This window comes from Polistes dominula, unplaced genomic scaffold (genome assembly GCF_049000335.1).
Source record: "Polistes dominula isolate Pdom_NZ unplaced genomic scaffold, Pdom_raw_medaka contig_28, whole genome shotgun sequence".
In the NCBI taxonomy this organism is placed as follows: domain Eukaryota; kingdom Metazoa; phylum Arthropoda; class Insecta; order Hymenoptera; family Vespidae; genus Polistes; species Polistes dominula.
This window is the reverse complement of record NW_028300879.1, coordinates 2,001,876-2,028,270: the sequence shown is the minus strand read 5'-3', so window position 1 is coordinate 2,028,270 and position 26,395 is coordinate 2,001,876. Positions and strand designations below refer to the sequence as shown.

The 26,395-nt window shown below is 26.1% G+C and overlaps 1 protein-coding gene across 8 annotated transcripts in view; it reads right to left on the bottom strand.

Annotated features, from left to right (window-relative positions):
- cmpy (crimpy) overlaps positions 1–26,395 on the bottom strand; it is a 327,230-nt gene that overhangs the window by 166,267 nt on the left and 134,568 nt on the right. Inside the window, exon 2 of one of the 8 annotated variants that reach the window (XM_089173117.1) lies at positions 22,411–23,260. The exons of the other annotated variants lie outside the window; for them this stretch is intronic. Coding sequence (XP_089029243.1) covers positions 22,411–22,510 — 100 coding nt within the window. The 5' untranslated portion in view covers positions 22,511–23,260. The remainder of the gene's footprint in view (positions 1–22,410; positions 23,261–26,395) is intronic. 8 annotated transcript variants of the gene reach the window in all.

Here is a 26,395-nt window from a genome sequence, read left to right as displayed (position 1 = left end):
GATAGACTGACTCGTGACAAATAATACGGTTTACTTTCCGCGGGGATGGCTATCGCAGTTGGCGACCGACCTGGGACATTGTTGGATGAGAAAAGCTAGCAGAAACTGTCTAGAAACTATCCAGCTGGTCTGCAGTTTATTTAAATGCCCGTTGTCAGCTCAATTCTCTTGTGTATGTCGTTTGTCAAGGTGAATCTCTTCTTTAACGTTTATTTTCCTAGATTCAAACGATACTTACTCTCATTTTCATTTCTTTTTTCTCTCTCACTCTCTTTTTGTCTTTCTTTTTCTATTATAACTATATTATATATTATACATGTATGTATGTATGTATGTATGTATACATGTGTGTATGTGTTATGTACGTATGTATGTAAAAACGATAAGGAGTCACGTTGCGGTCGTCCGATTGAATAGAGTAACGTCCATGAATCTTTTTATCAAAATAGCTATTGGATCTTCCAGACAGCATGGTACTTTCCATTCGAATAACATCGATACGTTTTACTAAACTGTTGTGATGTTAAAATGTGTTGACTTGTCGCAAAAATCAATCATTAATAATATAATACGTCGTTTTATTCTAACATACAAACACGAGTATTTATATATCTTGTGATATTTTTTATAAAATCTAGGTATATATATAGGTATATTTGATTTTTTTGATCTGTTTCTTAATTTTTAACAGTAGATTTACGAATTGAGCCAATTTGATTCATTGAACATTTGATTATTATATATTTATAAAATTTAAATACTATTTTTTATAAACTTATATTGCTTTTTATTTATATGTAATGAAATATACGTAAATATTAGTTCCATTCCTTTACTCAACCCTTCATTCAAACAATTTTATTAAATCATTAAAAAATAATGAACAAAACATTCGTAAATCTAGTGTTAATTAATCGAACGAATATTTGATTTTTTTTTTTTATTGGTTTGTTTGTAAATTGTTCACTTTATTCGATAATTTATTAATTCGATCAACATTGATCTAATACGATATATTTATTTTTTTTTTTTTTAATACTAAAAGAAATATCAAAATTATTTTTCAAAATATAGAATAACATAAAAATAAGTGATAAATGTGAACATTGTTTGAATATTTCTATTAAAAAAAATACAAAAGTGACATTATTTTGTTTAATAATTGCTATAAAATATACAATAAATTTTTACAATAAAATTGTATGATTAATTTATTAATGATTAATAAATGACCTATCGTTGAAAATAATAATCAGAATAATTGTTTAATAAATAACACATATATTAAACTATGAAATTGATTATATTATACTTCTCGAATATCTTTGGTGAGTCACTTTATCTATCTATCTATTTATCTATTTCTTTTTTCTTTCTTTTTTCACGTTTTCACAAATGTATTTCCTGCTTCGAAAGAAGAAGAAAGCAATCCTGATGTGATGACTACGTTCTAATCGATGAAAGTGAACTCTCTCTCTTTCTCTCTCTCTCTCTATTTCTTTCTCTCTTTTTCACACTCACACATTCTTACCATGTGCCAAGCTTATTGACTTTCCAAGCAAACCCTCTCTTGTTAAGCCTATTTCAATTCTCTCTCTCTCTCTCTCTCTCTTCTTAGTTTTTTTCTTTCTACCCTCATTTCTAGCAAATACTTCCTAAATCAGATTGCAAAAGCTCACTTTTATCTCGAAAATTGCTTTCAAACATAATCGTGACTCGTGAAAACAATATACGGATCAAGATGCTTCTTGTTTGCTTCTTCGTTGATCATAGCTTTGTGATTAAGATAGAATTGATCAAAGGAAAGCATAGAATTCAATTGTAAGACTGTAGAACACTAAAATTCGATTTAATGTGTTACCTTATATCACTGGTTAGAATTCACAGAAACAGACACACATTGCTCACGCACAAAGTGTCTAAGTTAGAAAATTCTTGATATCAAACAAATATAGTTATTTTTGATTTTATTTTATTATATGTTTTGTATTAATTATATCATCAACGTTCAACGAAAAATTATTAATTAATATTATTCATGCTAATCTAAGTTATTATTTTTTAAACAAATTTGAAATAAATGACACATTTTGGTTTGAGAATAGTATGCTTTTTGTTAATGTTTTTAGTACTTGTTACACACACACACACACAGGCACTATATATTTTTATTTATTATATTTAAAAATTAAATTATTTTAAAATAATGATGCCAAGGAATAATAAATTCTGAGTTTTATATAATACAGTTTCACACAAAACCGTATTTTCTAGAAACCTATCTATTGCACACTATGTATTTACTATACAATATTATAATTTTTTATACAAATTAAATTATTATAATTTTAATTTATGATTATAATATTATAATTAAAAATAAATAATTATCGTGATTTATTTAAATTATTATTTATATTAATTAATATAATATATTATATTAATATTTCAATCATAATTAAAAATATATTAAAAATAAAATTATAATTATAATTATAATTTTATACAACTTATATATATATATATTATTATAATAATTGAATGCACATACAATACTTTAACAAAAATTAAATTAAAAAATATTAAAAATTATTTTACAAAATATAAATAAAATTACAAAAAAAAAAAATAAATAAACATTGTTTGATTATTTGTAAGAGAAACAAATGTGATATTATTTCGTTTTAATAATTATTATGAAACAAGGAAAATAATTTCGAGAACATCGGTAAGATATAACAAATAACGTTACTCGGTTTTTTTTTTTCTCCAATTTTCTGTTAAGAATTGTTAAAGCCCATCCTCGTTATCTATCACCTTTTTTACTCTTCGATCGGAAACTATGCTTTCGTGCCTTCCTACCGTCTAAATTCTCTCCAGACGCTGAGAGAAGAAACTTTCTTCCGGTATCTCGGATGGTGTTCGATTCGCGATATACAGTATCTGAAACTATCACTTCGAGGGACTTCGGGGATTTGATAAGGAGCTTCGATTTTAGCGCACGGAAAATAGAACTTGGTTCTCTTATCTTTTCGTAAAACGTCGATAAAGTGGAACGGGGAATGGATAATCTAATAATTTATGATCGGCTAATGCAACAAAAAAAAAAAAAAACACAAAAAAAAAACAACAACAAGAAATAAATATATTTATTTATTTATTATTTAGAGAGAGTTTACTTACCTTTTTGTATCTTTAAAATATTAACTTCGTTATTCGATAAATTATTAAAACTAAAATACACGTATCTTGTGAGATCTTTAAGAAATAAAATTTAAAAATATATCCCTAATATTGTTTACAACAATTATTGTTTTTCTAAACATTTGCAAACATATATAAGTTATAATAATAGATTTTCAAATTTTTCAAATATCCTTCTTTAATTTACTATTTCTTTTTTTTGTAGATTTATCTTTAAATATATTATTAAACTTATATTACTTATATACTTATAATTTATTAACATTATAGTTATAGTTATTTTATATATTATAATATACTATATATTTTAATTATATAATTATTTAATATATAGTACTATAATAGTATATTAATAATAGTATATTAGTAATTAGTACTATATAGTATTTAGTACTAATAATTATTTAATTATATAGTATATATATATATATATATTATGTACTATAATAACAAATTATTTGTTATATTATTTATTAATATTATAATTATAAATAATAATAATATTTATAATTAAATATATATATATATATATATATATATATATATATATATATATATATATATATATATATATATATATATTATAATTAAATTATAAAACTCATCTTTTTTGTGACACATTAATATATCGTTATTATAAATATTGTGTTAATATTTAATAATATTATTAATCATTGTTTTAGAATAAAAAAAATAATATAATTATTACATTTCAATCAACGTTACATTTACTCCTTTAACTGTAATACCACCATAGAATTATTATAAATACTTATTATTACTAATTCAATTTGCATCAACTTTACGAGTATTGCTTACAATCAGAATGCAATTTCAATAAATTTGTGAATGAAAAAAAAAAAAAACGAATTATAGGTGAAAGAAAAAGAAAAACAAAGTGAAATTACTTCATTCATATCGTCGATCTTAACAAAAGAAAAATGAACATGTAAACCATTACGAGACTCGGCGTGCAGAACGATTCTCATAATCGATCTGTCAAAATGTTTTACGCGCTGTCCAATGGCGAACAAAGCGAAACTCAAATTATTTTTCCAATTTTCCGATAGCGTTACGTAGTGCATCATACGTGTACACACACGTACATATACATCAATAAAACACGTATGCACGAAGTAAAAACAAAATGGACGCATCATCTGCAGTGATTTTCTAACGGTATCGTCAATCAAAAAGTTTCATGTTCCATTTCGAATACGATGACAATGAAATACATTAAAAATGAGTAAAAATTTACTTTTTACACTGATAAGTACTCTTCTTTATTTTTTTTTTTGTATAAACTGTAATTTTTTTGTAATATATATATACTATATATACAGAAAATTAATATTCCTTCAGCAAGGTGGATTTTACGAACACTGCTATTTTTTAATGAATTAATATTCTATGTGATTTCTAAAATATTATCTAATATTTTATTTCGTTATTTGCAATTCCAATTAATTTATAAATTAAAAAAAATAGTTAATGAAATAATATATAATAATATAAATATAAATATATTTATATTATATTATTTATATTTTATATTATATTATTAGTATTTATATATTTATATTATTATATTATTTTATTAACTATTATTTTTTTTAATTTATAAATTATATTTTTTTATAAATTATATTATAATTTATATATAAATTTATATTTTATAATATAATAATTAATATATAATATATAAATACATATTAATAATATAATAATTTATATTATATATATATTTATATTATTTAATTTATATTATATTTATATATATATATATATATATATATTTACAGAAAATTAATTCTCCATCATTAAGGTAGATTTTGTTTGATTACTTTTACGTTTAATTTAACACAATAAAAAAAAAAAAATAAAAAAGAAAATGATAAAAAACCTAAATACACTTTGATTAATTTAAGTAATGGTAATATACCATTAACATCGAATAATTAATTATTTTTAATTAAATAACGAGGAGAGAGGTATGTTCCTGATAAATAAATTCAATACTCGATTCTTCGCATTCCACGATTGGCGAAATACAACAACGTGAGTTTCCATGAATGTGTCAGTAAATCCGGACATTTCTAGAAAACAACTAATCGCAAATCACAATGATCGTACATGCCGAGAATCCCTAAATAGTTCTGTGGCCAACAGTATTTTACTTTCGTTTATTCTCTCACATTATCGAAAGGTAAATGGAGGATACAGTAGGTAAAGGTGGAAACAGCAGGAAGAAGAGAGGGGAAATACAATTTCTCTTGGAATTAGAAACGACCCCCTTGTGGCATACTTAATCGGAATCTTAACATTATCGCGTATTGGCAAACAGAAACCAATTCTCGGTACTTACTCTTTTATGCTAATAGAAAATTCGATAGTTAGATAAAAGTATTTCTATTGTAAAACATTATTTTCTAGTCTCATAAAAGATCATGCAAAAATTGTTATTATTAGATAAAAAAAAATAGGAGACATATATATATATATATTTATCATTTTGTTCTTTTAATTCAAAATGTGTTTTAAAATTTTTCTATTTTGAAATAACAAAAAAAAATGAATACATAAATAAATAAAAAAAAAAGCAAATGTACTTTTTCAATATAGAAAATTTAAAAAGTGTGTTTTGTTTTTCGTTTATCCCTTTTTGGTATCTTTATTCTGATAGTTCGTACGTCATATTATTTTATTTTTCAATTTGTTCGAACGATCGATCGATCGGTCGATGATGGATCGTAAAATGTTTCACTTTAAAAATAAATTCGAAATGAATTTATGTTTCTATTTTTTTATTTTTTATTCCATATTTTTTTCTTTCTTCTTTTTATTCTTTCTTTTTTTTTTTTTTTAACTTACACACGAATGTATTTACATCGAATTCTATCCTGACATACTATACAGAGTTGACAAAGGTAAAAATAAAATAAAAAAATAAAAAGAACGCGTAAAAGCTTCCCATTCGTTCGAATATAGGCACGTACACGCATCTGCATGTATGTATTTTCAGATGCAAAACGTTTGCGAAACGGTAAGTGCATAAAAAAGAAATAGTGTATCACGTGGTAATGCAATTACGTAATAACACACGTTTACGAGATTTCCCGAAAAATTACTGTAAATTTATTGTTTCGTCAAGCAGAATAAAAGCAGAAAAATTGAAAAAAAAAAAAAAATAACATTTAACGATTATATTTTATTTTCACTCGTTTCTTTTTTTTTTAATTCTCAATATTACTATTTCATAATATAGTTAAAAAATTACGAATGATTTTATTGCATAGTTAATTTTTAAAGACTCAAAATCGTACAACTTTAAGATCAAAACCAATGCTTGAAGAAGATAGAAGTTTATAAATTCAAAAATAAAATCACTTTTAAGCTTTACATTTCGAAGAACGTATTTATACGTGACCAAGAAGGCTAAAATTATATTCAAAGAATATTTATAGAAATACTAGAGAAATGTATAATCATGTATGTTAACCCTTTGAGCTTTTCAAATGTGTATATACATCTAGCAAATGTATTGATATACATATATGTAGGAAATTTTATTTAAGGTGAGAAGTGCGAGGTGAACATACTCCCAGTTTAATCCTACTAATACGATTTATTTAAAACAGGTGTTAGAAAAAGTACAATAATAGTTTTACAATCATCTTACGATTACAACTTAGATGAGCGACTGTATTTTTACAACTGATAACGACTTATAATACAACTGCGACTGATGTTACGACTGATGACTAACTACGGCTACTTTCTTATTACATTCCACATATTTTATATCAGAAATGACCTACAACACCCCTTTGGAGAGGGAAAGAGCTTACGAATCTTATTGACCAATAGCATAAGGATCCACCCCCATAGTCCACCGACGGGTACAGCTTATGGTTTTTGATAGTGGAAACTATGCATAAAGAAACTTGATCTAGAACATCGGAATGTTATCTCTTTTTATGATATCTCATGTGTTTACATAGGAATCTGAAACCTCTCAAGGGGCCCGACACTGCACAAACGTTTTTATCGCACCAATATATCGCGACAATTCTTAGATTTGTTTATGGTTTTATGGCCTTCCATAATCTTTTCTTACATTTATTAGCGTACATTTATTAGCTGCGTCACGTGAAATTGGTTAATTTGAAATGTTCATAAAATTGATTCAAATGTTTAACACGTCGAGCGCCACGTCAGTCATCGGTGACTGACATTTGATTTTCCGTTAAGGCCACGTCAGTCACATGTGACTGACACGTTCAATTATTTTTTTCAATACAAAGTAGCCTGTGGCCCAATAGGAATTTTCTTAAAAATTCGTATGGCGCTCAACATGTTAAAGACAAAAATATTGAATCGCAATTGATACGTCCCGTACAAAGAAATAACATTTTATTAAAAGCATAACTCTAAATTAAATGATTAAATTTCATAAAATTGCAAAAAAAAAAGAAAATTCAAGTGAAATATGAATAAACTCGAAATGTTTAAAAAGAGGAAGAGAGAGAGAGAGAGGAAGAAACTAATGTTTTAAATGCAATTAACAACTTGTGACTTGTACGCGTCGTTTAATCGCGTGTTTTCATGTCAAAGGAAAGAGAAAGAAAAAGTGGGTGTATTAGAGAAAGAAAGAGAGTACAAAAAAAAAAAAAAAGAAGAAGAAAAAAAAAAGAAAGAAAGAGAGAAATAGAGAACTGGCTCGAGATTAAAGTGGGACAAATCGGAATAATCTTAGATACGATGGCTGACGTTTGTCGCAAACGAATGCTGTCCTTACGATCTAGTTTCTCGAATTATTGCCACTCGTTGTGCACTACTTGAAAATATACTTTGACGAACGTGCTTTACACGAGCTATTACTCTATACTCGTCGTGTTTTCATCGAAATTGCATTTATAGTATATTAATTTATAACAGAGAATTCGCGTAATTAATTTCTATCAAAAAGTTTCGTAAAATCAGTATAAATGGTAAATGAGAACGTTTCTAACGTTTAATTGTAAAAAAAAAAAAAAAAAATAAAAATAACAAAAATTGATAATAGTAATAGTTTGTATTCGTCATTGAAATTAATTGAACGTTTGAAATCAAATGAAACAACGAATTGAATGAAACTAAATGAGTGTGAGGAAATTAATTGAAATATTTTTTGTATGATCAACATATGTAAGATAAAATGTATCGAATGATATGAGGGAATTAAATGAAAAATAAATGACAAAAATTGATCATTAGTTTTCAAATTTTCCAGGTTTGATTTTTCAAAGAATTTTCAACGTTACGAGAAAAAGATAAAAAAAATAAAAAAAATAAAAAAAAAGGGATGAAATAAAGGTGGCCATAAATGCGTATCTACGTGTCGCTTCATACTCATAAGAAGACACGCTCATAGAAGTTCCTATCCGGTGAAGTATCGCCATGCCTTACACCACGAAACTTTTCACATTTCCTTTTGGGTCTCTTTTATCTTCTTCTACTATCCGCAATAAAACCGATGTCCCGAATCTTACCTCCTATATGCGTATGCTCATACAACTTTATTTTCAAAGTTTACGTACCTTCTTTTAAAATGAATCAACTCGAATAAAGAAAGATAAAATGGTCATCCGTAAAAATATTTATACATGAAAATGATTTCTATTTTTTTAATATATACAAAATATGTATAATACAAAAAGTTGCATAAGTAAGTAGATATATATATCAAAATTAAATTAAATTAATATAAATATCATAATTATCCTCTTATATATGTATATATAATATAATGTATGTGTAATTTTTTGAAAACTAGGACGGATTACTGTTTTTTTATTTCTCCTTTTTTTAAGTTTAAATAGAAAAAAAAATGATAGAAGAAATAATCATATATAGCATAATAATACGTTCTAACTTTCTATGACCACAATTTTGTTGTTAATACACCGATGCATCAGCCAGGTGTAATTGAACTTTATTTTTTAATACAACCTAATTTTTTCTTTTTTCTAAACATGTCAAATATCTCCTAAGGTACTGACATTTCAATGACATCAGTTTAGTACTTTTATTACGCAGAATAATAATAAAAGAAAGGATCGATTGGTTAAACAAAAAATTAGGTTACATTCAAAAAATAAAGTGTAATTGCACTTGGCGGGTGCATTGGTGCATTCACACAAAAATAAGGTCATAGGAAGTTAAAACGTATTACCATATATGATTTTTTTTCCTCTATCATTGTTTTTAGTTTTTACTTTAAAAGAAAAAAGCAATTATTCGTACAAATTTTCGATGTCATCCTGTATACAAGATGTCCCAGAAATTACTTCACCAAGAAAAGGAAAAAACAAAAGATTAATATTGCTTTGTTGGATTATAAAATTAAAATTATAATTTCAAAATATGAATCTTTAATTACACTGTTGTTTAAAAGTATGCTACCAATTTTAATATCAGTCAAAAATAAATGTATTTTCTTTTTAGTTGGATAAAACCTTTTTGGGTACCTTTGAGACATCAAATGTAACTATTCAGAATTATATGCATGTTTATAAAGTGAAATATCACAAAGTAATTTTAATACCAGTAATCATAACACATATTAGTATTTCGTTTATTTAATTATAACAAAAAAAATATATATATATATATTTACAAAATAATAATAAGGAAAGAAAAGTTATGAAATATAAAACTTTACCACATACATATATGTTATAAACATATATATATATATATATAAAATAATTCAGTTATTACGTTCTTTTGATAAGAATTTCTCGATAGAAATAGAACGTGACCGAAAAATTGTTCGAGCTTGTTATCGTTATTTCGAGAGGAAATTCAACGAAATCCGTAACGGTTGAAGAGATTGAAGCCGAATCGAAGTATATCGCGAAAAAAGAGTATACGTCACGCAGGAAAACTGTTTCTGGCATTGCCAACGATTCGACCTAGTTTGATGGCCAACGAGAGATGGCCTTTCTTCTTTTTTCTTTACGTTTACCTTCCAACTCATTATCAAATACGATATTAAAATCAAAGTCTTTAACTTTAGAAATTATTTCATTATTATACAAGAAAACTATACACATTGTAAGTTCTAAGTAAAACAAGAACCCCCTTTGCATCAAAAAAAAAAAAATTAAACAAATGCACACTTGAAACGATAATTAATAAAATATACAAAATCATTACAACTGTATACATATGTAACTGTATATATATATTTTGTTTCATCGGCAAATTATTCTATTTTTAATTAAAGACTATATTATATTTTTCATTAAAAGACTATAATAATTATTTAAATATTTATACGTAGATGCACGCAAAATTGAATATAACACTGTACCGATAATAAAAAAAAAAAAAAAAAGTAATAATAAAATAAATATGCATTCGCGCAACCATGACATACATGAAGAAAAAAAAATGAAAAAAAGAAAAATAAAATGAAACTCGTTGATTGACGGTGCACGAAAAGTGCAATTTCTTGAACGTCACTATAACAACGTAGTCGCGTCGTAGTCGACAAACATTAGTTTCGTTCCTTTATGTTTCTACGCTCGTAAAAAGGCGTGGAACGCGATTTTCATTGGATGTAAAAGTGGTGCTACCGTGGTACCATGATGGAGCGAAAACAGAGACAGATAAAGATATAGAGATGCGAACTTTCAGGAAGAAGATCGGAGACAGATAGAACGAGAAAGAGTAAGAGAGAGAGAGAGAGAGAGAATGAGAGAGTAAGGTAGGGAAGGGCAGGAGGGAAAATAGAAGGACGGATGGTTCGCTGCAGTTGCAGCATCCCGCTAACAAGCGGGTCAGATTTAATGGCCTTGTCTGCTGACGGATATTTAAACGTGCATTAAATGCAATCAGGCGACGACGTCGGAGATGCATCCGTTCTCACGAATGGGAGAGAACGAACGAATGAGAGAATCAGAGAATGAGAGAAAGAGAGAGAGAGAGAGAATAGATACCGACTACGACTAACTGACTGCTCACTTGTTTGACTGCTGTGCCAGAAAATTTGCCGAGGAAGCTCATCCCTGTGGTTGTACTTAGGTTAACATTTGACCCCATCGAAATTTTACATTTTTATTTTTTTTTATTTTTTTACTTTATTATATATTTTATTGTAGAGTTTTTTTTTTTTAATTTAATCTTTTATATCTTAAAATAATTTTATAATAATTTCTAAATGTAAGAAATGAATTTTGTTTGGGAATAAGTGGGAGTGATAGTGTACAGGTGAAGTTGAAAGTAAAATTTAAAATAAAAAAGGGCTAGGGGATAGTAAGACTAAGATATTGGTGAGTTAGTAATAGTATAATAGACGAACAAAAAGTATTGGAAATTTGAAAATATGTAATTGTAAGAAGTGAATGATTTAATAATAAACGTGTAACGTTGAAATGCGTGAGTGTAAATCAATTTTTGTTGACATAGTTAGTAAATTTATCATCATCGTCATAATCATTATTATTATAACTATTAATATTACTATTAAAAAAGTGTGACAAATATTATCGGTCACTATACAAATTTTATTTGTTTTCTTACAATCAGATATGCACACCATTTAAACGTCAGTACCAAAGTAATTGAATCGTATTTATTAAGATATTATTCATGTTAATAAGATAATATTAATGCATAGAGTATAGAAATGACGTAGAAATTAGTAACCAAAATCTACTCGACAACGTTCACGTACTAATTAGTTAGTACATTTTCCGACGTTTATACTCGACTCACTAATGAGGTACTGTTACATCTCTCAACGGAGTAATTACTAGAAACGTTGACCTTTCGCACTCGAAGCGACAGTATACTTGACTTCGAGGATTTTCGGCACTCTTGTGTTATCTGTTATGAAATAAAAATGCTTCTCTTATTAGCTAAATGGATTTTCTTTTTCTTTTATTTTTTACTTAATTATGTGTAATTACTCATAACCTGCTATTGTATTCCTTTGTATCGTAATCACAAATAGATAACGCCATGTCTGAACTTTAACAATTTTTTGTAAATTAAGAAATCATTTCTTGATTTGTATATATATATAACAAAAATATCTCCTTTAACATATATTTCAATGTAATAAAAAAAATATTAATTATAAATTATTTAAAAAGAAAATGAGACAGTGAATAATATTCCCAAATTATCTGAAATTTTGCATAAAACATTTTTGTGAGATTAACCTTAAACCTTTTAAACCAAAACACAAGATTTATTTATAATCTAAATATAGGATATTACAGAAACGCATGGTAATTTTTAATATCAATTTGTCGAGAAATGCATTGGTGCATAAAAAATAAGAAAACAAGAAATTGGAACGTATCATGACATACGATGTTATCCTTTATCATTTATTTGTTTCTATTTTTACTTAATAACGAACAGTAGCCAGTGTCCCAGTTCTAAGAATCACCTTGTATATTACTTATTTAACTTTCATAAAATAAACTGTTTATTCATTCGATTCACGATCTTACTCGGAGTCCAGATCAACGTAACTCGGCGAAACTGTGAATGATGAGAAGATATGACCATTTTGAAATGCACGTCAGAGTGTACTTGAACTCAACGTTATGTAAGCGAGCACTTGTGTGTTTTGCCGCAAAGAATAAATTAAACGACAGGTAGGGACTTTACATCGGTGGTAAACCTCTTAAAGGTTAGAAAAGGCTATGTAAATTCGCTATATACTTCCTTTTATGAGAGACTTGGTTATCTTTAACGAACGAGGCGACTCGATAGGAAAAACATGTTTATTTTTATTTACATAAGTATAAAAATAAAACAAATAATTATCTTTCTTCCTCTCTCTCACTCTGACTCTTAATAAATGTATTTTTTTTATCCTTCAAAAATATCAAATCTAAAATGTCTTTCCTTTGCAAAACAAAAACACTAAGAATAAGAAAATATTTATGATAAAAGAACAAATATTATCTTGGTTATGGAATATGTATTTAAATGAAAACACCGAGAGAGAAGAAACCTTTTTTTTTCTTTTCTTATATCTTACGGTGTTTGATGGAACATGTAAAAAAAAAAAACAAAAACAAAAAGAAAAATAAAGAAAAAATTTCTTTAAGAGCACTTTAAGAATGGTCCACGCACAGGGAACGAAAATATATATTTTTACTTGACCCTTGAACAAGTTTCTTTTCTCTTTTTTTTTTTTTCTTTTCTTTGCATAACATTAAAAACTGTTAGACGTGTGTTTTTGTAGAGTAAAAAAGTAACTTTTAAACGGTTAAACCATCCCCTTAATCTTCGCCAAGCTTTTTCTCCTCGTGATATCATGCAAATTGTAAAAAGTTTTTCTTCTTCACTTGAAAACAGTATAATTACTCATAGTTTCCATATTTCTTTTTTTTTTTTTTATTATTCTACGTAATTACTTTATACTTAAATCAATAATAATTTTTTAATCGTCAATTTAAAAGACAAACAAGATTTTGTTTGAATGTTTTTTTATTATTTTCAAATACTCGAACTTGTATACACAATTTAGCTAATATTTCATGCTGTTAAAAATAAGAATCATAATAATTATTATTATAATGAAACAACAACCAAAATAATACGCAAAGAGATTGCTAATCAATAAAATATTTTATCAAAAGTATTCGTAAAGTATTAAAATATGTGATTATTCTTACTATTACAACTATAATCTATTACTTTGTCTTTTTTTTTTTTAAATATATTTATCATCTATTCTATTTCACGTTCTATTTAATATTCATTTTGCTTTCTTTCTTTATTTTGTAATTTTTGTTCTATTTGTTTTTTTTTTTTACACTCTTTCTTTCTTTCAAAAGAAAGAATAAATAAAAAGAATAAGAAAAAAATAATTAAATAAAAATTTTGAATTCTTCCCTGTGTATACCTTACAAAAAAAAAAAATAAATTTCAAAATACTAATGAGGATGATACCAACCATCGTCGTTTACTACCATGCCGTGAGATTTTCAGATAAATTTGGCGATATCATTAGTCACGAATAATACCAAACGAAAGAAGGATGAACATTCTCTTTTTTTTATTTTATATATATTTTTTTTTAAATATGACTGGAAAAGTCCAACATCACCAATATCATTGCACAAGCATGCATGTCAATAGTTTTTCGCAACTGATCGAGTACTATACAGCAGACGATAAAAGTCCATCGAGGAAAGTGCAGTTAAACTTTAGTCCGATTTTTCTACGATTTCTCGTGAATATTGGTGCATCTCTCTCTCTCTCTCTCTCTCTTTCTCTCTAATTTTCTATATATACAAACACACTCTTTTTATTGTCCCCCCTCTGTCTTTTTATTTTTTTAGTTTATTTCTGTATGACCTTCTAGAGAAAGTTTCACGTTTCAAACCAAATCTACTTCTCACGTACCCGAAGGCACCTCCTCCACCTCCTTCTCCTTTCTCTATGACCATTTTTCTTCTTTTCCAAGCTCAGTCGTCCTATGACCATGCCAACTCCCACCACCACCACCACCACCACCTAGCATTTTATTCTCAACCTGTACTACTATCCCGTAAAACTTTTTTTTATCATTTTTTTTTTTTTTTTTTTTTTTGTTATTTTCATCATAAATTGATTCACGACTTGATTCTTTATCTTTGACTCTTGAACAATATTTTACGAAAAGTTTTAGGTTTTTCTCTCTTACGTTAGTGAATTATAGAGAAGATCTAGGAAGGTGTTAAGTCTACTACACCATTCTACCAAATCTTTTTTCAATTTTCTGGCAATCCGTTCGATCGATCATTTTCCTTTCCCTTTTTTTTTCTGTCCTTTTTTTTCTTGTCTACTTTCATTATCGTAACGCGATAAGAGTATAAATGAGAGCCCATTGTCTACTTCTTTTTCGTATTTTTCTTCTCATCGTCGTTCGAAATGATTTGTATTTTTATTATTATTTTTATTTTCTCATTTGCAATTTCCATAGCGTATCTTTAATATACTTTTTTCGATCTAAACGATCATTTCGTAAAAGTAAAATAAGTTACTTTGCAAGATTTCAATGTTTAAGTATATTTGGATTATCTTCGAAAAATGAATCGTTTCAATTTTATATGCTTGTTACGTTTACGTTTACGTTTGACAATGAATAATTGCTGTAATATTTTATATAGTGACAAAGACAAATTTTATTTTGAAGAAATAAACCAAAAAAAAAAAAAAATACAATTCTAATTGTATTTTATTTTTCTTCTATTATTTTATAAATTGTCAATGAAATCTTCATGTAATTTTAATTTAAAGAATAAAAAAAGTTATCAAAAACATTCATTATTAAAATTTACAAATATATAATATATGAATAATTAATATAATATTAATTTAATAATTTATATATAAATTTATTGTATATATATATATATATTTTATTCTATAAATTAATATTAATAATTTTATTGTGTATACAAACACAAATTTATATATAAATTATTAAATATAATAATTATTATAATATTATTAATATAATATTAGAAAAAAAAATAAAAATTCAGAAAATCAATATTTTTTAATACATTACTTCTACAAATTTTAGGCTTCCCAATTAGATCAGAAAAGAATAAACAAATCTTTTTCCAAACATTAAATCTATCATGTGCCATCAAATGATCGTATTCTGTTATTTGTAAAAGAAAAATACAATAAAAACACATAAAATATACATACATCATTCTTTTATAATATAAAAGAAAATATTTTCATTTTCTATCCAATTGTTTCAAATGTCATTCAACATTAACATATATATGTTTCTGTTTTCTTTTGAAATGGATCATATCTGATCGTCTACAGGTATAAATAGTTATACATGATTCGTCCATAGGTTTAATGTTAACTTATTGATAGGTTGAGAAACGCTGAACTAGAAAATGCAAACTCGAGGAAACGATAGATCGATTGTAATATTCAACACGAGTTAGAAAGTCGATTTTACTTAGCTCTTTGTGAAACAACCGTGTATTCTGCTTTTACTAACAATAGGTAGGAACATGTATCGAGTCATCCGTAAGCAGAGAAACGATAATTCAACAAACACTTGTCGAATAGTGAACTACCGGTGGTTTAGTTGAATAAGACGATGACAGTGGATAGTTCTAGCTTTATAACATTGTTACAAGATACGACGACACGTACAACGATTGTATTATTATCGAGAACAACGTTTCTATATCTTACACAAATAAATGTAAAATATATTCTCTATTATCTATAATCAAAAGGTGTTAATATAACAACAGAATAATTATTATTATTTCATCGTCAATTTGTTTCCAATTTTTTTTTTTTTAATTTGAAATAGTAAAATTCTTCTACGAAATCTTTGTTATTTGTTTTTTTTTTTTTTTTTTTTTAAGAAAAAAAAAATGAAATTAATTATATTTTGCAATTTTTTTTAGACTATTAGATCACCGTTGATGACTATTATATTATCTATATATAATTATATATTATCTATAATTTATTATATATTATATATTATATCTATTATCTTATATATTATCTATAATAAAAAGGTTTAAAAATAACAACAGAATAATTATTATTATTTCATCGTCAATTTGTTTCTAATATTTTTTTTAAATTTTAAATAGCAAAATTCTTCTACGAAATCTTTGCTATTTGTTTGTTTGTTTGTTTTTTTTTTTAAATATCATATTTTGTAATTATTTCTAGACTATTAAATTTAATTAGTGCTAATTTAGACTAAAGCACGCTAGTTACTCTTCTAATTCATTAGTAACTTAAAAAAAAAAAATAAAAATCCGATTATAACATTTGAACTTTTTCAAAACCAATTTTTACTTGTAGAATACGCCCTTAGATTTTTGATAAATAAAATAAATTCTCTTCCTGTGATTCTTCCTCTATATATATATTAAAATATTATTTATACTTGAATAAGACTCGTCATTTTGCATTTATGTTAATAGAAAAACAAAAACAAGATAAATCTCATTGTCAGTAGTTAACAAAATGTACCCCCAAGGGTTTGTTAATATTAAACGCAGTACACAAATTGCATAAGACGATAGGTATAAATATAATTTACCTTTCTTCTTGCAATCTTTCTTGGAACAAATACAAAAATAACTAATGATTTAAAAATAAGTTGAAACGTAAGTTAGAAGATTCCAGTTAACGAAGTATAAGAAGGAAGAATTTCTGAGAAGTCGCGAACAAAGTCGCGAGTTTGCATTTCGTTCGTTGCAGGATTCTTACTTCCCTTTCTCTCTCTCTTTCTCTCTCTCTCTCTCTCTCTCTCTCTTACTCTTACTCTTTAAACTCCCATGATTTCTCGCGTTTCACATTGCAAACCTTCTTCTATACTTTTGCAGAACACAGTGAAATCCGATATGACGGACTTATCGGCTCTGTTATAAGTCATCGTAGAGACTACGGACTTTGTTCGTTATCTCTCTCTCTCTCTCTCTATCTTTCTATCTTTGTTCTTTGCAGAGAACAGCATTTTTTGGTTCTTTTTTTTTCTTTTTTTTTTTTCTTATCAAGGGACCAGTAGAAAACGTTTGAGAACGAATGCCTTGTCAAAAGATGAGAGAACCAACCCTTGAAAATTATGGCTTGTACTATGCGTGGAGAGATGAGAATAAGGGTTGGAAAAGTTCTAAAGACAACGAAAGGAAATTCAAGAGAGTCTATAGTATTAACGTAATACTTATCTCTCTGTATAATAAGAAATAGCTCATAGTCTCATAGAAATTTATTCAGTTTTAGAAGAACCTTTTGTTATATTCGTAGAACGTTCGTGCAAAATCCGATTATCCATCTTGCCATTCTCGGTCGACGAGCCGATTACATCGTCCAAGTGAAACATATAGAGTATATTTGCACATATACAAAGATAGACACACCATATAAATGGGAACATCTAAATAATTTTAGATATTTACGATTTTTAGAAAAAATTTCAAAAGAAATGATTCTATTATTGATGGTAGAGCGTGAGGGTGAGGGTTAGAGGGTTCAGAAGTTGGAATCAATGAAAGAATTTGATTTTCGAAATTATTTTTTTTTTTTTTTACGAGATTCTAGGATCAATTTTCTTTTTTTTTTTTTTTTAATTTAAATTATATATTTATATATTAAATTTTAATATAATATAATATTATTTATTATAATGTAATTGTAATATAATTTATATTATAATATTATTTCTTATAATTTAATTTTAATATAATATAATATAATAAAATTAATACTTAAATAATATAATTTTATACTAAATATATATATATATATATATATATGTATATGTGTATTTTTTTTTTTAATTTTTTTTTTCGTAGAATATGAAATTACAAATAAACATTATTGGATATGACCATATAATATCCAATTATTTGTACTTAAAATATTTATACATCTATAAAAATAGTTAAAAAAATATTAAATCACATACTGGTATTTCAATAGAAAAAAATATACTATCTTTAAAAAATTGTAAAACTCATATGTTACAGGTATTCATTCAAAAAATCATATGTTACAGGTATTCATAATGATTACCCGAAATTATAGATGTACCAAAAGTATTTTGAAACTATTAAATTAATCTACAAAATAATAATTAACGATATTCAATTATAGTCTTTACATTGATGTAAATAAACTATTGTTTTTTTTTGTTTCTTTTTTTGTTTCTATTAAAAGAATGCACACAAAACGAATCTACCAGAAGTGCTTGGAATAATTCCATAGAGTTAATTAACAGAGAACTCGTTTGGAATGTTCGATACATCGAACGGCATGTACTAACTTAGGCAAACAATTTCAATAATCGCATTTAAGATCATTGTTCGAGGATCAATCGTGCTTTATTGATAAAGCATTGTTAACGTTTGTAACAATAAAACGATTTTTTTTTTTTCAATTCTATCCAGTATTAAAAGATTTAACGATTTTTATCGTCTAAACGCAAAATGGGTTGAAGTAACCTAATTTTTCGTATCAAAGAATAACCGATTATCTTTGAATTATTATTTTGAAAAATAAATATAATATAACTAATGAAATTTATATTATTATATTTATCTTGATATTTAAAGAAAAAATAAATTGTTAAAAATAAATTATTATAAAAAATTAAATTATCCGTTTAATAATCGTAGAAGAAATAGAATCGTAGAAAATGAAATGTAATTATTAAATTTATCGATATTTAAAAGAAATAATTGTTAATTATTATAACAATTAAATTATTCATTTAAAAATCGTGATATAAAAATTCTTATAGAATTACAATCATCCCTAAAATATTTCATCCCTTGTTACTGTTTCAAAACAATAGGTACACGAATTTATAGACTCGTTATTTTATACGTTGATTTTAATTCTTTCTTCAACAATTCAACAATATTATCAAATTGTAAATAATAAAAATAAATATATTTTAACCATTTAATTCTTCAATTAATTGTAAATACTTGAAAATATCGGAAAAGTTAATTAAAAAAAAAAAAAAAAAAACATGAGATAGAAAAGAAACAAGACGATAAACAACATATTTAAAACTATAAAAGAAAAAAAAAAGAGAGAGATAAAAAGAGACAGAAAGAGAATTAAAGAGAAAGAAAGAGAGACAGAGATAGAGATAGAGAAAAAGTTAATACGAAAATCGTGGAAAACGCTTTTATTCAGTTAACATGTGTGGTACCGTTCATCGTGTTGCGACCCAGTTTATTTGATCTGTGAGTAATCCGTTACGGGTGTGCGCGTAGAAACATTTTATTACATAATGTAACCTAGAAAAGAAAAAAGAAAGAAAAGGAAAAAATAAAGAGAAAGAAAGAAAGAAAGAAAGAAGAGAGAGAGAGAGAGAGAGAGAGAGAGAGAGAGAGAGAGTTGTAGACGCGTGCATGATGCATACCGGGTATTCCTATTTTTATCTTGAAAGGTAAAGAAATTTTTTTTATCGATAACCTTCGATACTGCCAAGATGTATTCTCATCCACTCTCTCTCTCTCTCTCTCTTTCTATCTAACTCTTCTTCCTATTTTCTTCCTATTTTATTTTTATTTTTATTTTTATTTTTATTTTTATTTTTTTTCGTAAACTTTGTGAAGAGAGAAACGAAAGTTACAAAAAAAAAAGGTATATTCACATTTTCCTTTTCGAAAAAGCTTACAAATGTTATCTCAATGCATAGCAATAGTTAAGAGAAATTTTGTAAACGTTCAGAAAAAAAGAATAAAAATAATCGTCAAAAAAAGAGAGAGAGAGAGAGAGAGAGAGAAAGAGAGAAAGAGAGGAAAAACTTTCTTTTCGAAAAAAAAGTTTTCATTGTATTTTTTTTTTTTTTTTTGCTGGTGTACTACCTAATGGATAAACTTTCATAACGACAGCACATTTTTGGTTGCGAACCGAGTTTTACGCTCGTAAATGTGCACTCGATATGATCTAAAGAATGCAAGAGATATATATATATATATATATATATGCAATATATATAAATAACCCATGATATGATGTGAGTGTTGGTAAATCTATTATTAATAAATAAACAATAAAATACTATATGATTTAGATGATCGTTTCTCAAACTATGGTAGATGTACCATTAATGGTACACATTAAGTAATTTTTAATGGTACCATTTTTACACCTAATATATTTAAATATATTTTCAGAAACAAAAAAATGTATTTTAATATTGTAACAAATATAATATAAATAATTTCAAAATGTTTAATATTTCATTCATCGATTATAAACACTCTACTTTGGGATGTATTGATTTTTAATCGAGTAATGTTTTATGACGATACATATATTTTTTATATTATTATTGGTACAAAAAACAAAATGTAAGAGCTTTTAATATGTTGAAAATATTAAACGTTGATTTTTCAAAAAAACAAAAAAAAACATATGAGTCCTTTTAAACAGTTAATTAAATCTTAATTGTAGTTAATTCATTTTATTCACATAAAAGAATAAACATACTTTTGTATGTACGTAAGTTTTCAATTCAAGAATATTTCATTCTCTCTCTCTCTCTCTCTCTCTCATTCTCTTTCTCTCTCTCTCTCTCTCTCTCTCTCTGTCTTCCTTTCTTCATCGTCTTTTTATCGTCTCATTTTACATAGCAAAGTAAACAAAATGACACATGATGTAATCGTAAGGAGAACTTGTGGTAAAGATTGAATCGATCATCGACCATGAACTTATACCATCGAAGCCTGTAAAGTTGAACAACATACAACCTTTTCAATTCGCAATAAGAAGAAAAAAATAAATAAAACAAAAAGAACAGAGAATATTAAGACCACAAAATCGCTCCAGCAACTGACCACAGGAATGCAAAACGATAAGATGAATACGATGAAACGAGTCTACTACTAAAGTTGTCTTACCATAATAAGAATGAAAGAGAAAGATAATTTGCGATAGCGTCAAAACAATGCATATATCAATGTATGTATGTATATATATATATGTTATCATTAAACCGTGAAATTTGTTAATTCATATAATAATAAATTAAACTATCAAATAATTATCACCAATTAATTACAATTAAAATAAAGAATAATTATATACTTTTACTAGGTAATATATGGATTCACACGACAAGTGTTTAATTAAATTACGAAATAGATATTCGATACTTGAATTAAATCCGATAGAATATCACGACTAACATATTGTTAATAAAATACAATTACAAAATACAATTATTATTTTTTTTTAAATAGTACTTGATTGAACTTCATATGCATTTAATATAATACTTTTGTATTAATATATTATATATTTAATAATACTATTAATAATTTTTAAATTATATCAATAAAAAATTAATATAAATACACGTTGTTGTCTATAAAAAAAAAAAAAAAATATTAATTGTATTAAATTGACATTAGGTGTACAAATACACCTACAATTAACTGTATAAACAAGAAGAAGAAGAAGAAGAAAAAAAGTAAAGCTCGTTAAGAAGGATACTTGAGTTGCTTAATTATTTCTCTAACGTTGTTGATAGAAGTCTAATAGGAGAATGTCTATAGTTAAACATCTAATAAGTCGTTAACAGGTAAGTCAAAGTACTTCCTGGTGTTGTACAATTAGATTAGAAATAATAAGATAGAAAGATAATGAAAAGATCATTCGATCGATAAGGAATTAAAGTGGACTTACCAATTGCACAGTAGTAGTAGAAGAGTAGGAGAAGAAATGTTGATATTGTTCGAGTGGTACTCATGGTGAAGAACGTTCCTTTTCTTTCTTCTTTCGACATATTTCTACGACGAAAAACAATAGAAAGTAAAGGTAGAAGAAGAAGAAAAAAAAAACAACAACTTTCTTCTACGAATGACTCATAATCTTCCTTGCTCGAGAATGCTTTATTCTGTTTCTCCTTCTATACTCTTAATTTTCCTACTTTTTCTTCCTTTCGTGCGTCTTTCAACGGACCACCATTATGCTTTCATACGACGACGGTGTTAATTAACGTTCTTTCACACCGACGCCACACACGTAGTTGTTAATAACTTCGTTCGACGCGTTTGCTTTAGACCATCATCATCATCATCTTCTTCTTCTTCTTCTTCTTCGTCTTCGTCTTCTTTTTCTTCTTATATTACTCTCCCTCTCTTTCTTTCACTATGTCTTTTAGTAGCGAAAGAAAGAGAGAACGTTATTTTACGATCGAATCTTTCTTATTCCTTTTTTCGATCGTTAAATCCACAGGTCGCGATATTTTTCTTTTCGTAATAACGTCTTCTTTAATAGATCCTTTCAACAACTTTGATCAAGTTTTTCTTTTCTTATAGAATCAGGAAAAAAGAAAGTAAAAGAAAGAGAGAGAGAGAGAGAGAGATAAATAAATAAATAGATAAGTAGATAGATAAAAGATAGTGTTGAAGTATAACGAGAATCTTCGAGATTAATTATGATGGAAGATGGTGGTCGATAATTCTCTTCTCGTCTTCTATGAAGAAAATACTTCTCCTTCACTTCGACTTCGTATATCCGATGTTGTTATTACCTAACAAAGTTTCAAACACAATATATATATATATATATAGTAAATAGATACATTTGAGTTTCTACGTAGGCGTCGATATCACCGGTTGTGAATTACGTTAGTTACGAGAGAACTGATAGAAATGGTCGATCAACCAAACCCGACCTGTTTTTGATCATTTTCCTGTTTACACCTAACACTACTCTCTTCAATGTCATTTAGGAAAAATATTTGTATGTATATGTATGTCAGAGTACGTATGTTGAATATATCTATGATTTCATTGTGAATTGAAAGAGGTTTGTTCATTTATTACCTGAACAATCATCATCCTATGCAAAGATGACGTTTGTATGTATGTATTTATGTATTTAATGGTATTACGTATGATTATAATTCATTATGACTTTTTAAAAGTCATTAAAAATATCATCTGTATAAATATCTTTGACATTTTCTACAAATGTCTTCATTAACAAGTGTTTGAATACTTACAAATAAAATATTTTGTAAGAACAGAATAATTTATTAATAATAAATTATATTTAATAATTATTGTTTTTCTTTCTGAATATAATTTCGTAATAAAACTAAATATTATATAGTAATAAATATGAAAACAAATATAATATAATATATATAATATATTATATTAATATATTGTATTATTAATTAATATAGAAATTAATATACACAGCAATTATATTATATTATATATTAATTATACAGTGTATAATAAACACAATATTATATTATACATACAGTAATAATATTATATTATATATTAATATAATTAATTAATATATTAATATATAATATATATAATTACACATATAATTATATATATATTATTATATATCTAATTATATATATGCATACTAACTCTAAGGGTTAATTATATATATACGTGACAAGTATTGTATAAAAATTAAATCGATTGATAATGTGCATTGTATATTGAATATCAATTGTTTAAATTTTCACAGAATATACAAGTGTATAGATAAAGAGAGTTTCGTACAAATTACGAGAATATTTACTTTAGATTTTGTTTAATGTATTACCGTATAAAAAAAAATAAAAAAAAAACATTTTTACGTTGCAAATTCAAATAATTCACGATATAGAGAATACTTTAACGAGTTGTACATGAGGAAAACTAAGTGAGATAGTATTATAGCTATATCTAAGAAAGTCTATTTACTATTATAGCCGTAGCGAGACCCTATCATCGTACAAGATGAAAAGAAAAAGAAGATATAGAGACGAGGAGAAAGAGAATGAGAGAGATAGAGACGGAGCTTAACTTTATGATCTAGCAGGTTATAGAGATACCTTTTAATCCCTCCTACACAATGGTTCGATGACGTAAGCGGCCATGACTGCTCCCATAACGGGCCAATATAGGAAACTCTATCGACTCGATCAAGTATCTCTCCTTCTCTCTCCTCTTTGTTTGGATTATTTTAGCAATACGTTATGAAACTATGGGAATAAAGTATCTTTTTTTATCTTTTCTTTCTTCCCTCTCTCTCTCTCTCTCTCTCTCTCTGCCTCTCTTTGTCTTGCTTTTCTTTTCTCTCTTGATATAAGATCACAATATTATATAGAAGAGGTGGTCAACACGTCGATTGCGATTTTTGATTGATCATATGACATAAAACGATTTCTGATACATTTAATACGGATAATCTTTTTATAACACGATAAGCAAGTATATATATAGATACTTAGTTACTATAGTATCTATATATATAGATACTATAGTTACTAATATAGTTATATTAACTAATAATATAGTAGTGTATAGTAGTAGTAACTATATAGTAGTATATAGTTACTAATACTTAGTTACTATAGTATCTATATATATAGATATATTTATTACTACTACTATACTATTAATATTATTATATTTATTACTACTACTATACTATTTTACTATTATTTATACTATTATTACTATCTATTATTATTATAATATCTTTTAAATTTTTTAAATTATTATATATATATATAATAGGTTAGCAAATTTTTCGTAATTTATAATTCATATTATATTTTATTTTAATACAATGGAATGAGGGAAGAGAATGGTATTAAGGAAGATGAACAAAAAACACAGCGTAGGATACGTGGAAGAAAAGAAGAATCGTGGGAGCATGTATAAAAGAAATAGAGGATGAAGAGGGGAAGGATGAAGGAACGGAGAGAAAGATAACTGATAGAAGAAGGTAATGGTGATACTAGAGAAAAGGTAAGAAGAGAAAGATAAGGGAAGAAAAATAATCAATGGGGAAACAAGCACGAATTAAATGAGATACGAAAGAATAATTGAAAGACGGAGAATATTATACGAGAAAATAAAAAACTGAGTTATTTACGCTTTAGTGAAATAATAATTATGAGCAAAAAAAATATCAGTAATACAAGGAGAATTACATTTTTTTTTTTAATTCTATATTCTATCTTTTAAATTTTATTTCATTGTATTTCATTAATGAGACGAAGAAAAATTGTCAAATTTACCAAGGAAACAACAAAGATTTATTTGTATTGTACCATTAAATCATTAATTGTATTATACCAATAAAAATGGAAAATGTTTGTTTCCTTATTTGGAATTATTCAACATATTAAAGAATAAAAATCTTAAAGATGATCAAATCATTCGAATAATATAAACACTTTGAGTATCAAAAGGTTGATCTTCTTGAGAATGCATGTCATTGTATTTTTGTATTTGCGATTTATCTTTATAATTTTCAGGAGTCAAGCAACATGCGATAAAGTGATGCAAAGCAAGGTGTATTAGTATAATGATTCAAGTGCACGCCTTCGAAAGTGAAACACCTCTAGGTGTATTATCACGTAACACAAACTGAAATTGGGTCGTACATATCAATCTTCTGTAAAGGAAAGTCGAGAGTAACTGAGACACCAAGATCTAGAGTACACTACGAAGATTTCTATAATTAATTAAGATGGATTTTAGTCGTACCATTACTTTGTAAAGTCACGTAAACGATGTAAGCTTTTCCACTATAAATCCTACTATATATATATATATATATATATATGTATGTTATAAATAAAAATAAATAAAATGTATATATCTTACATATATGTATGTATGGGTAATTAAAACAGTGAATT